This window comes from Galendromus occidentalis, unplaced genomic scaffold, assembly GCF_000255335.2.
Source record: "Galendromus occidentalis unplaced genomic scaffold, Mocc_1.1 scf7180000077442, whole genome shotgun sequence".
In the NCBI taxonomy this organism is placed as follows: Eukaryota; Metazoa; Arthropoda; class Arachnida; order Mesostigmata; family Phytoseiidae; genus Galendromus; species Galendromus occidentalis.
In genome coordinates, this window is record NW_003805430.1 from 1478867 (window position 1) to 1492839 (window position 13973).

The following is a 13973-nucleotide window of genomic DNA, read 5'->3' on the forward strand; positions in this document are numbered from 1 at the left end:
GTTTCACAGACCGTCTTCATTCCTCCAGGAGGCTCCGGATTATTTCGATGATGTTAGCCCCACATCGGAATAGAGAGAGATTCTTCCGCATTTTCGTAGAATTCCTCCGGAGTACTGCACGCTGCGCTGGCGGTGCCCTCCGTCGAGGTCCCGAGGCTCTGTTTCCGGGTCTCCTTGAGATTCGGTCAATTCAAACTACCCTAAGAGTTGAGTCGTAGGCCGAGCGAGATTTCCGACCAGCGGTCGGGAATATGTGTGGACGAGGTATTCACCCCTTGGGTTGAAATTCTCGATGTGTGTTCACGGATATTTCTGCGTACGCAAGATGACAATTTCCCGGAGGGCGTTATCGCTTTCGAACTCAGAGAGCGGATGAGATCTTGAAAGGAGACCTTGTCGAGCAGAGAGTCCAGATCGCGCCGATCGAGTCGGAGCTTACGATGCCGGGGATGATAGCGGAGGTATACCCGGCGGCGCCGGCGAACCTTTCGAGCATTGATCATTATTGCATTCCACGGCGTACAGCTGACGAACTCTCGAGATCGACTTACGCTGCCGAGGAATCATCTGATTCTCGATCGTGAGCTGGGCGCTTGACCTGGAGGGGGATAGGGAAAAATGATATACGCCATGAATTCGCTGTTTTGACTCTCCGGTAGTGATTTCGTAACGAATTCTCGACGGCGAAACGGTCTGGAAGAACTGGTGGGAATAGGTCTCTCCCTCCTTAGCCAGGGCATCCCGCACTCCCCAGAGAGCATTCATTGAATTGACCGGCATTCTCTCTCTTAAAGACGCTCTCTCCGAATGGTGCCCCCGTAGGTCTTCACCTTTAAAACTCCTCATCTGGTGCACTACCTGCTCTCTCCTTCCAGAGCCTCGTGCTCTTTCGAGAATCCAGAGATCTGAAGCAAGATCAACGAGGGGACGTCCGACGACCACCGCTGATCTTCAACGAATCGCTCGGAGTCCGGAATCCGACCTCCAACTCGAGGCGACAGAGCGAGCATCCGCTAGTTCTTCAACGCGCGCTGTCCAGTGTGTTTCGGAAGCGCTCATTGGTCTCATGTTTGATTTAGCGGAGCTCGAAGAAGACGGCGTGCCGACGGTGAGTTTCAGGATTCGAATTCCCGCTGTAGCTTGAACTTTCATTTCCCGGGAAGATAGGCTAGGCTATTGATCCATACACTAGTCTTCCGTCCGTCGATCACTCTCTGCCGAAGGCTGATCAAGATTTCATTCCGGAGGAAGATTCATGCTCCGCGAGGGTAGAGCGCTCCCGGGCGCATGGGTTGCGCTCGATGCTAGAGCTCGTTTCGTTTTCGATCTGATAGCGGCTCCCTGCTTTCCCTGACTTCCTTTACCACGAAACTTGAGATTTTCAGGCTTGGGCAGACAGTCCCTTCGCCGGAAGGGATCCTGTTGGGAAAGTCTCTTTCAACACGCCCGAGTCCTCCTCTCCGAAGTTTCGAGCAGCGCGCGGCGCCTCCCGCTGTCGGCCATCTTAGATTTGTGAGCGTTTCGGTGGCCGCTCAATGTTTTTTTGTTGAGTTTTTTTAAGAGTGGTACTTTTCAAAATATTTTAACCTCTGTGACTCGAGTCTAGTGCGGATAGACGACGCCGGATTCTGTTTTGATGAGTGCACACTAGGATGGTTAATGGTAAAGAACAGTTGAAGGTGAGAGAGCGAACATCGATCCTGCTCCGGCTTGCGGTGTGTGTTGTTGTTCCCATAACTCGCGTTTCGCGTTCTAATCTCTGTGTTCGATTTCACACTCGATGTCCGATGCGGCATAGGTTGATTCTGCGCTTTCGGTAGGATAATGCTCATTGCGATAGAGAGAAAAAGCAGCGATCGGCCTTGATTACCCCTGAAATTGCCGAGTTTCGAACCTCACTGCGGCTTGAGCTCATGATGCAGCGCCGGAAACTATGTCCTGATTGGGATGGAATCATCGGTTTTTCCTATGGACCCTATTCTCGATCACCGATACTAAATAAGGGGCCAGAAACCACCGTTTCCGGATCCGTTTCGATTCGCGGCGTTAGTAGGGCCGTTTCGAGGAAACTTCTCGGAGCATTCGAACGCGAGAGACGAAACTCCGAGCTTTTCAAAGGGCAGAACCTGTTGGTGGGGCTTCGGTGTATGGTAATTATTGAGATTTGACAGCACCTATTTTTTTGCGGCAGATGCCGCGAGGATTGCTGCGAGTCAATTTATGGAAGTTGGTGTTCCAAAGGCTGGACCGTTCCATTCAGCTGACGTCTATGACAACAAAAGTGCTCTTGTCGCCGCCGATTCAATTCCCGGTGGCAAGAGCGATGTGGAAGACAACGTCTTGCGCTATTGCTTTGCGAGAGAGCTCAGCAAGTGCAGCTTTTTCTTCCTCTACCGCTTCATGAGAAGGTGGTGGTGGCGATGGCGGCGTCGGCGGCGGTGGTAGCAGCGAGCGCAGAGCGCAGAATGTCGACTATGCTGCTGACACACTCTCCGTTAAATTTGGCGGCGTTTCCAATGGATTTCCCGATGTTTTGACCCGCGTACTCGTGAAGCAGTCCTGGAGCCCATGGGAGCGGGGAAACCTCAGAGGGAGGTAGAAAGTCCAATATGAGGGACGTTGACGCTCGGGCTATAACATTTCAAGTCGGTGATAGAAACGATCCTTTCCCCGGGCCGCCGGGGCTGCTGCCGTGTGCAGTGTTGATGCTTTGCGCTGTGGCACCAATGTGGTGGAGTTGTGATGTTCTCTCTTCGCATGGCCCGTGAGCAGCTGAGCGAGCGTGCAGACATCGGTGTGAATTCCCCTTGAAATTCCGAGTTTTCGCCGAAATCAGGACCCAATCGGCGGATCGGCTGAGTCTCAGGTATGCGTGGGTGCTCGATGGACGGCGATCCGGCGCGAGGGGTTTTTCGATAAGCAGCGGCGAGGTTTGCGAGACCTGTAGCTGGTGCGTGCAGCGCTGTGGTACGATTCTCGACACGACCGACGGTGAATGGAGCGAGCAGCAGCAGCAGCCGGCTCTTGTGTTACTTAGAGTGGTGTGGTGGTGGTGTCTAGTAGCAGCGGCAGCGCAGCAGCAGCAGCAGCTAGTGAGTGTGAGTGATCAGTGGCTCGCTGCTGAAACCAGTCGTCATAAACCGACATCCATTCTCGATGTGCGTTGGATAAACGACCGGTCGGAAAGCAGAAATGTTTCCTCAAGCCCCTCGACACCATTATGACGAATGAGAAGCTTGACGGCGAGCACTATCAGCCTAAAATTTCGGAGCGATTCGCAGCACCAGCGACGACGTCGAACCTCATCGACATCACGACGGCCGCCGCAGCAGCAGCCGCCGACGACGACGATAGGAATCAACAGCTAACGAAGGTGCGCTCGACAGACCGACCTGCTGCTCGAACGAGTGGAGATCGGCCCACTGTACGCAAGGAGGGACCGGAACTAGGCTTGCGAGGCGGCCAGCTCGATCGGCTGCTGAATCAAGTTGAGCCGTGGCAGTGAGTGGATGTAAGGCTACTTGAGTTGCGACGCCGGATGACGTGGTGCTCACTCGAGAGCCCGTCGTCCTCTACTGTTGTCGAGTTCCCTCGACGGAAAGACCGTCAAGCAAGTCTGGGATTGACTGATTGATCGATTGATCCAACAATCGATCAGCGCCCACTGAACGCTTATCGCAACTGAGTGCGGCGCCATTCCGCCCACACGAGCGGCGGCAAGGTTCGAGCATCGGTGGAGTTCATTCGTTTGTTCGTTCGAACCATATTTCGGTCGGTACACAAACGCTCTCGGATTCTGCTCTTAAGAAAGTCGCGAGCGTGATCTCGTTCGGAGCACCGTTCGGAGCTAGATCTCCCGGCGGAAGGAGCCGCCGCTCTGGCAGCTTCGAGCAACAACAAAGTAGTGATCTAATCGGGTTAAGGTTCACGTTGGGGAAGATTAATAACCGTAGGGCTTCGCTCGAGCATCCACACAAGCATCGCTCATGTCGAGTTTTTCGTTTGCAGGGTGTAGCACTGAAAAGATCTCTGGAAGAGCACGCACCGAGTGCCAGCGGGCCGGAACCGAAGAAAATGGCTGCGAGTCAAACCGTGATACCTGGTGTACAGCCCCCTATGCCCTCGAATTCCGTATCGGAGGAATGGTCCGTACCAGATAAGATGGTTGGACTCATCATAGGTGCGTCTTCCTCCCATATCGCTCGATACCGCCGTAGATATCAGAGGGGAACATCCCCACAACAATATATCGTTATCAGCACGAATCAGATCCGAACAGAGATTTGGCCGGTGTCCCGGGCCTCGCGGATCCGTGATTCCACTGTCCTGATTAATCGGGAATCATCCGCGCGTTCCGAGGACCTGAGAGCCGACGTCGTAGTTCCTCCAGGCATTCAATTTCGCTTCGAATTGCAGGAAGAGACGGAAAACAGATATCGCGGCTCCAGCATGAGACGAGCTGCAAGGTTCAACTTTCGTCCGAATCAAACGGTACTCCGGAAAGGCCTTGTGTACTCATAGGAACAAAACAGGCCGTCGAGAAGGCCAAGGAAATGATTTCAGCTCTTATTAGCCGTGGACAGGAAACCTCGCACAAAGGTAACGACATGCAACAAGGGCACAAGACCCGTGCCTGCGGGTCGTCCCCGGTGATCAGGATGTGGGTGTAATACCCGCGATAGAGGCCGGTGAGAGCGAGCGAGCGAGCAATCGAAGAATCGCCTGGACAAGGCGTTCTAAGGCCGCGGGCATTCTTTGCAGCCGGATCGATGAATGGTGGTCCGGGCCAGGGAGAAATCGTAGAGGATATGCCATGCCCAGCAAGTAAAGCAGGACTCGTAATTGGACGTAACGGCGAAACGATCCGGAATCTGCAGAGTCGTGCCGGCGTGAAAATGGTATTGCTGCAGGACAATCCCGGAAACAGTCCTAACGCCGAGAAGCCTATTCGCATCACCGGAGAGCCCCATAAGGTGGAATTGGCGAAGAAAATGATCCGCGACCTGATCAGCGGCTCGCTTCAAAACGGCGGCGGCGGCGGCCGCTTCGGTGGAAGCCACATGGACCGCGGTTTTCCAGGCGTGGGAGGCTCCATGGGACCGACGCCGGTGCCCGGTGAGCCTGGATCGATGCAGGAGCAACTTCTTGTACCGCAACAGGCTGTTGGAGTTGTGATTGGCAAGCACGGTGAAATGATCAAGCGCATCCAACACGAAACCGGGGCACGCGTTCAGTTCCAAGGCACTCCAGACGAAACTCATCCCGATCGAATTTGTGTCATAACCGGACAAAGTAATCAGGTTCTCGGAGCGTGCAGTAAAATATCCGATCTCATCACATCTGTACTGGTGAGTAGTCGATCGCTTCCCGAGCAGTCTCGCTCCCATGTGAAACGATGTTCTGAACCGTAGGCATTTTTTCCTGTTTTCCAGCAACGAGACGATGAAATAGGCGGTCACACTTTTGGATTGGGAAGAGGTGCGCTGAGTCGCGGTGGAGGACGTGGTGCGGGACGTGGTGGTTTCCGCGGGGGTCGCGGGGGTGGTCGGGGAGGCCCCATGTCGGGAATGGGCGGGCCGATGAGTGGTTTGTCGTCACCGACCGGATTGCCGGACGAGACAGAGATACAGTATCCGGTACCCGCCTCGAAGTGCGGTCTCGTCATCGGTAAAGGCGGCGAGACGATTCGGTCCATCATGAATGCCAGCCGTGCGTACGTCGAGCTGTGCAGAGTCGCAGATCCAAATGCGGCCGATAGGTTCTTCATAATTCGGGGGAGCCCGCAATCCATCGAGTCGGCTCGACAGCTGATCTCTGAGAAAATCGGGAGCGCCAATATGATGAGCCCCTCGAACGGAACTCCAAGTGGATATCAACCCAGCTACGGGGGACAGTATCCGCAAGCTACCAACCAGTATGCTTCGGTTGCACCGACGTCCGCTCAACAGGCCTGGACGCAAGCATATCAACAGAGCGCGAACGGCAGCGCTCAATGGGGCCAACCTCCTGCGGCAGCAACGCCGAACGGCGATATGAGTGAGTTGAAAGCGGCCTCGAACGTTTCTCCGATTGTGCAAGATCGTCGAGTGGGAATGAAATTCAGGCTACGCGTCGTCGGTTCTAACCCCGTTCTCCCCCCGAAATTCTGCAGATAAGACAGAACAACCCACATGGGCGGCGTTCTATCAGTACTCCTACACTCAGCAGGGGGGCAATCCCCAGCAGGCCGGCCAACAACCCGGTCCACCTGCAGCTTCGCCTGGCGCGAGCAATAACAGCGCGCCGGCATCCACAAATGCGGCCGGCACTGCGGACTACAGCCAAGCCTGGATCGAGTACTACAGGCAATTGGGAATGTTCCACGAGGCTGATTGTATCGAGCGGCAAATGCGGGGAAATGCTACTGTGTCTCCTGTCGCCCAACAACAGGTGTGTTGCGAGACGGCGCCGGCGCTTCCAATCCTTCGCAGCCGAATGGAAATTCTGTGCCCATGGTGTATTGGAATCCAAAATCGTCTCTCCCCGATGGCTCGGTGATTCCCTCGGAATGAACGGAGGTGTTTTATTCTTCCGCAGGCGGCCGCTCCGAATGGTCCGACCGGTGTTGCTCAGAACGGTGCCGCGTGGGGTGCCTCTCCCTATGGGACGCAAGCGACCACGTACGGTGCAGCGCAATCCGCACCGACACCTTACAGCACTTACGGATATCCCAACGCATAAGTCTCTCCCCCCCTCACATCCATACAACCTTCTCAAGCTAATTCCTTCCCTACAAAATCAATACAGTAATCGTCCCCCGAAACCCAGAAAAAACACACGCCCAGACACTCCTTACAGTATAAATCTAACTTCTCGAACAACAAGTAAAGTAGAAACACAGTCACACTAGGACAGAAAGTGGGTACATACACTTACGCATTCACAGTTGGTGCAGAGTTGCTCAAAGACGAGGTGAGCATCTGAAGTTTCTTTTTTGGACATAAGGAAGATGACAGAGCCGTTATCCTAGAGTCTGGGGGCTGTCTCGATTGGTCGCAGTCGCGGGACTACCAAGCAGAACCGGAATTTCCATAATCTAATGTGTTCTTCATTCCCCAGTCGAAAGGATGTACAGCTGGCTTGGGAACGAGGAAGTAGAACAGGAAACAGTCTGCACACAGAGCGGTAGCGACTGATGGTACAGGGGAGCTCCATTGGAATTATTCCATCAATCTGTCCATCCATCCGAGTATTCATCGGGCGTCCATCCTCCTCTTCATCGAATCTATTTTTCACGGAGCCTCTGACGAACGATCCATAGAATGCGTCAATCGTGGAGTTTCCAGCCTAAGTCCGCCTACGAAGATGGGAGGGTGTTGTAGTGCTGGCGTTTGAGGCGAATCGAGGACTTTGAAATGCCATTCGTCGGTCCAGCAGGACTTCCCGGCCATATGACCAAGCTGAGGAGAGCTACCGCGCGCGGAGAGACCAGACGAAGAATCAATCAACCAATAATTATCAACCTGGTCATCGTGCCTGCTCTCAGCAATCCTCAAGATCTACTTCCGGCGGTTTCTCCAATCGGAACGAGCTTCATCATCCATGCAAGCAAGGGCCACCAGGGGATCATCAAGCAATCCAATAATGATCGTGAGGTCTCTCCCCAGGCGTAGATCCCTGCCTCACGGGCGTTCTGCCATCCTCGCGTGGTTACAGTTCGAGTTGGTATCGTGGTCGGAGTATCTGCTAGCTGACCTAGAGAGGAACGTCCTGAGGATCGGGGTCTCCGTCTTTCTGAGCGAGTAAACCTTTGTTCCAATTTACTCGTTCGAGCGCGGTGTCAATTATTAGCTTTCGCAAGGTGTCAATCATAGAAAGATTTCCCGTCGAGAAATACTGGACGCTTGTCTCCGGAAGGCGATCTTCATCCTGTCCGACGATCCTTCCGGAAAGCATACTCGAACCAACGTCCTGGTGCGCCGTCTCTCCACACGAAGAAACAAGAAGTAATGAGATAGCATACACAGTGAGACATTGGGTCGTCAAAGAAGCAGAATGGGAAGCAAAGGAAGTTCTCTTCCACTACGCAAGCCCGACGATCCTGAGGCCGTAAATCGGAGCGATGGTATCGCGGCCCGCGAAAATCCCATTGCAAGTGATTGCGAAAGCCCTGTCGTCAAACAATGTCAGATCATCATTCCGGTCGGTCTCTGCACTCGGGGAGAACCACAATTCGACAATAATTTCTACAATCGCTTCCCCCTCGACGTGTCGTCGGACCCTGCGTCATCGTGGACTTCGTCGCCGAAGTCGTTGTCTCTGTGTCTCTTCGTAAACATAGAATACAAGCATTGTCGTTGTATATTATTTATGAGAGGATAATATGAAAAGTCGGATCAGTTGGTAACGTGCGGTGAATTTGCCGCCACCGTTCCGGCGACAGCAGCGTGTCAACACAGAGCGATGATGGAAAAGCATACATAAACAGATCATGCAGATGAGATATAGAATATGATGGTGGTGATGATGAAAAAAATGGTACGAGATCCATGGATGATTCTACGAAAAAGTTCCCCGGACAGCCGCGGAGGCCGCAGTAGTAGCAGCAGAAGCGGTGGTGAAATGAGAAGAAAAAAAAAGAAGAGCAACAATAATCAGCTTTTTGCCTTCTTCAGGGTGATGTATAACCAAGGACTGTGTAGAAGTCGAGGGAATTTCCGAGGAGAATAAACTCACACGTAAATTATTTTATTTTTTCCTTGTATCTGGTGCAGTGTAGCGACATGATGCTTTCCCGATTTGTTGAAAATCTCGTTCGCGATAATTCCCCGGTCACTCATGCGGGTGTGTGAACGTTCGCCTCGTGGGCACACTTGGAATGGAACCAATTCAAGAATGTCTCATGGCTAACCATAAAACCATGATGCTGCTTTCGTCAGATATTCCACCCTTAATATTCACTGTCAGTTGACTTGTATAGATTTGTGTTCCGATATGTACCTCCAGATAAGGTATATCTGAGATCTTGAGGGCTGTTTCTATCATCGTGAGAGTGGAAGTTAATTCTATTCCTTTGTACATACTTGAAAAAGGAGAGTCCGAAGTGAGATCAAGGGATCTTCGTCGACCCACCAAGGCTATCGACGAGAGACCGGACACACATGATCAACTGGCGACGAGCCCCTGACTTCAGATCACTGGCGCTTAGGCCGGGTGTGATTGAACAAAGAGTAGGACTAGGGGTCTTCAGAGACAAGTGAGCATCTGAGAGATACCTTACGTCGGAGTGGTAGACGCTCATGTTAGGATATGAAAGGGGAATTTGTAGTTATCACCTGGTTTCCAAAGCCTTTCGAGCTTGTGTGGCAACTTTCACATCCACACCCCGGGAACAGTCGTTCTATCAGCATTCGGAAAGGCCGTATGGTATGACGGGGGAACGAGGGACGGCGGAGGACATCTCCGTAAACTTCAGAACTTCTATTGAACGAGAACGATGAACCCGATAAGACTTGTAATCCCTAGGCGCGGATTGTGCAGATTAAAGTTCCGAATACGAATAATACTAGTGATTGTGAAAGTCGATTACAAATAAAGATATATTCACGGCATAACAATCCGCAAAGTCCTCGCTCGAGTAGCGTGATAGCGGGAGTCACAGTGAAATAATTGGGCGTATTGTTCGTAAGCTTGGATACGATTATCATCTCAGAGATCAGAAATGACTCAAGCGACCCATCCCCCTTCCAAAAGCATACCTGGCTGGCGAACAGTGTGACTTTGGACCTGAAGACTTTTGCTACGGCAAGGTATAATTTATTCTGCTCATATTGAGAGCGTGACATGCGCTTCAAATTCAAATCGATTCTCGGAAGGCTCCGCGAACCGTCTTGTTTATCTCGATCGGATGATCCTGATTGCCATACATATAGTTTCAAGACAAATTACTTGAGCGAGCCCTGACCCCCTAGTCGCCCGAAGTATCATAATAATCCAGCTCACCATTCTCTCGTTCGTCCGCAGCCTTTCGCCGATTCCGAAGGATCCGTCTCCCGAGTTTGCTGCGAGAATCGGTGTGCCGTTCCGATGTGAATTCCTCTCACCCCCGTATCTCTCCGCGAATTGTTGGGCGACGGACTATCGGGTTTTCGCGGGAAATCTCCTCTCGTCTTGACTTCAGATACGCCCTGCAGGACGGGGTGATGAAAGGGAAGAACCGATACCGTGCTAGGAGACGAGCGGTCGAGCCGGATACCCCATTTTCTGGATGGCGGGGCTCCCCGATAGAATACGGGTATCCGGGAGTTGATATTCGAGCAGCAGGAACAATACGAAGCAGGATTGCTCGCTGCTCGGCCCTCTAGCTGATTGGGGTGGGTCAGCAAATGCGCCACGCGCGTGAGTCGTCTTATGAGTCTGATCGATGCGAGCGGCACTGCGTATTGAGCGGAACTGCGGGGCAGCCTTCGTCGGTCATGATCATGCCTATATAATGATTTGCGCCGTCTCGGATGTCGCTTCGTGACGCTCTGGGGATCGGGAATCTGATGTGATACCGCATGGGTGATCCCCCGATTCCTCGATCGCCGATGCCCCGATTTCTCCGCTCCCGCAGCGGATTCTCCGAGCGGGCTCCGGGGTGGAAAGTTATCGACTCGGTTGCTGAATCGGTGGGACAATTGACCAGTCCATCGAAACATGATGTTGGTTTCCCCAACCTATCTTCTCGTCTTCTCTCTTCTTCTCTATACATAAAAATGACTTACACGCACTTGGATGTCCCGTATGCGCTCTTGAACTACGCAAGCCAAAATCCTCAGATTTTACCGAAACATCCGCCTCAGCGCAGAGGAGGTTATAGGCTAATAGAATCCCCTCGAACATTACTAGTTTTCCCGTGAGCTCAATTTTCCCTCCGTTCTGGTTCACATCATCGTTTTCTGATCATTATGAATGGAGCAGCTGCGGGCGCTCTTTAGCGCTTACGTGATTAGGATCAGGTAATGATTAGGATTCAGTCGGTTATGAACACGAACGGGTGAACGTCTTATTCAATGTGATGTGATTGTTCAACTCTGTCCTTTTTCTATCAAAGTACGTAGATTATACATGCTGTGAGGCGAGCTAGACAATATGCCACCGAAGCGGCCCTTTATCGGTCAATCGACCCATGAAGCTCGAAAGAAACGAGTCGCGCGTCGGAGCGAATATGTGCAGCAGCGTTCGTCAGCATAGGATCACCATCACCTTGAGATCCATCACTTTTGGATCTCTCAGTCAGAGATGTTTGTATTAGTAAAACTTTTCACTCTTCGGCTCTTGCGTGCCATCGCGGCGAGTTCCGATCCTGAGGAGATGTGATACACCCAAACCTATGTTAGGCTTCCAGTCCCGGAGATGGGGATGTGCGGTGAGAATCATTCATTCATTGGACCTTTTCGAAATCGTGGGGGCTCTTGACTATTTTCTGTGCGGTGGAATGTTGCGACGAATCAAAGTGAATGCTCGCAATAGCACCGAGTACAAGCTCGAAATCGGCCTCAGAATCAGCAGCGAAATGTGTCGGTTGCTTTATCAGAAGAAGTTGCGGGAATCCGTCCCCTGGCGCTCTGGCGGTAGAGGATATGAGAGAGAATGGGCCCACCGGAACCGTGTAGAGTATACCCACGGTGGCGGCCTAATAATCAACGTTCCTATCGCGCATGCAAGAAATCCCTGAGCCGTCCGAGACGAAATCATTTGGGAGCGAGCTCATCTTTGAGGGACACTCAAGAGCCTGATGAAACTCGAAGCAGGGTCCACGGCTGGTTTTTCGCCGCGGCTCGCTAGCTGCTCATTCCTCGAAATCTCGAAAGACCTCCTCTTCGACTGAGGTTTCCCCTCATTCGAACTGAATCTATATATTTTCGATAGAATCTTCACTACGCGAGCCATCAAATATGAAGCAGCGCCGTTGAAGAATCGCTCGGCGCGACATCCAAGCTCTCGGGAAGGATTTACGAAAGTCCCAAAGAACTCCGCCAAACGTCTCATCGAGTCACGGGCAGTATCCATGTTCGATCTGCACAGAAAGGATAATCGATTCTCCATTTCGAAGTTGAGTAATCCTCCCGTGAATCGCTGCCGGAGGACTATCAGCGCGGGTTACGAGAGTTTTCGCCCTGTTCCGATCCGATGAGCTCGCTAGCAGCTTTCATCGTCGTGCAGAGCACCGAGAGTCTGCTGGCAAAAAGGTCTAGCGACGACCGATAGCACGGTCATCAAACACGAAGAAGACGATGTAAACATGAACGGATTACAGAATTGGTGGATCCGTGAGGGTCAATATGAAGAATTCGACGAACTTGAACTTCCGAAACCGCCGATAAATAACCCACTCGGGGAGTGAGCTCGATAATCACGACGCATTCGTCATATTGTCAACGGAAAATGCTGAAAGCCGAATCCTGAAACAGGTTGCAAGGCAAGCGACTGAATGGAAAGAGCTCAGTTTTATCAACTCCGATTGAGGAAGCGATATCGCGTTCGAAGACCAAGCTCGAGCTTCAGTGACCCGATTCGCAAGCGACCTAACCGGTTTCACTAAAACTGCTCACGGAATAAAAGATTCCCAAGTCGGGAATCAACACACTGAGGACTTCAATTCTCACAACCACGAATGCGCATCAAACCAACGGCGTTGGTCATGCCATAACAACAATCATTACCCTGCCTGATTCTGCAAAGAATGTCAGAATTTGAATGGCATCATAGATAGCTTCAATGATGTGGGATATAAGCTGATAGCCGCGGTGCAACGCGGCAGGGTACGCTAGTTATAAATATATAACTTCCTGCAACGGAGTCGATTTGGAGCACGACTAATGTGGAGGAGCCATGGTACGTTTCGATACCCGATTGATCTAGCTAGAAAATGGCGCCAAAATATTGCGTGAATATCATAAATGGGGAAGTCGAGATTGACTAAAACGGAAATTCTGTTCTGGGGCTAAGCTCTCGCGAAGAGACAGATAAATCAGCGAATTCCAAGCTCAATATCAAGCCGAGAGCATTGCCGCAAGCCTCGGTAGAGATTAACTGAAACGTCTGAAAGTATGTCAGCGAGTATTAGCTTGAATCCGCGAGTTCTCGATAGCGACGGGCGAGCCGCCGCGTTGAAAAGAGAGATTGATCGATTTTCCGGCACAATGTATTTCCCTCCACTCGACATATCAGAAGTACGGGTGCTCCTCGGGAAGAGGTCCTCTTGGAATGATGTAAACTTCGTCAGCGCATGTGACAGTAACCGTGCTGGAAAACAGAGCCCTTTGAGTAAATTCTCTGGGCAATGCGGATCCACCGAAGGAGTGAGGGATTACCTTCCTTTTGGACCTTTACAATCGGCGGGGATGAAGTCCCTATCGTAGCAAAGATTTATGCTTTGTAGAATAATCCTCTGTCTTGTCGACTTCTTTTCTCGGCAGTAGAGTTTAACTGTAGCGGGGTGAAATTCCCTGATTTTCGCGATGATATCCGCCGTCTTGAAGGGAACGAGGTGTCGAGCTGTGATTCCCCTCTCCGACAGGTTCTCTGTCAATCCAAACATTATGAGATTTAACCTTGATTGGCCGAATCACTCGTGATATTTCTTCACTGCAGTCTAGAAGAAAGGGAACCCCTCAAGGAGGCACTCCGATGACCGGTGATGGTGGTGATGGGGTTTTCTCCGATATCTCGAGTGAATTGTTGGAGGGCATGGAGCACGGTCGATTTGAGAGCTTCCGAAAGTCTGCTCCTCTCCGCTTCATTTATCGCTCCTCCGAGTGTTTTTTTCGTGAGCCTGCTCCTAGTGTCGATATCCGGGAGGACGGACTCGAACCACGGAATCCATCGAGACGGAGGGTACGAAAGGGAGGGCAAGGTCGGAAAAGCCGATAAATATTATAGAATCGCAAAGCACCCGAGCTCGTTGACTTTCGCCCTCAAACTTTCGGTCGGACAGAGAAGCATCGGGC

The 13973-nt window shown here is 51.8% G+C and overlaps 1 protein-coding gene across 1 annotated transcript; it reads left to right on the forward strand.

Annotated features, from left to right (window-relative positions):
* The first annotated feature begins 3220 nt into the window (after positions 1-3220).
* Psi (P-element somatic inhibitor) lies at positions 3221-6738 on the forward strand. The gene is made up of 7 exons (XM_029111486.1): positions 3221-3373; positions 4009-4180; positions 4417-4599; positions 4762-5348; positions 5433-6036; positions 6152-6429; positions 6577-6738. Exons 1-7 carry the CDS (start codon positions 3221-3223, stop codon positions 6718-6720), a joined length of 2121 nt encoding a protein of 706 aa, XP_028967319.1. The 3' UTR covers positions 6721-6738.
* The last annotated feature ends 7235 nt before the right edge of the window (positions 6739-13973 follow it).

Coding starts and splice junctions, on each gene's coding strand:
- Psi (XM_029111486.1), top strand. CDS start 3,221: ATGACGAATGAGAAGCTTGACGGCGAGCACTATCAGCCTAAAATTTCG. Junction 4,181..4,416: donor GATGGTTGGACTCATCATAG/GTGCGTCTTCCT, acceptor TTCGAATTGCAG/GAAGAGACGGAAAACAGATA. Junction 6,037..6,151: donor AACGCCGAACGGCGATATGA/GTGAGTTGAAAG, acceptor GAAATTCTGCAG/ATAAGACAGAACAACCCACA.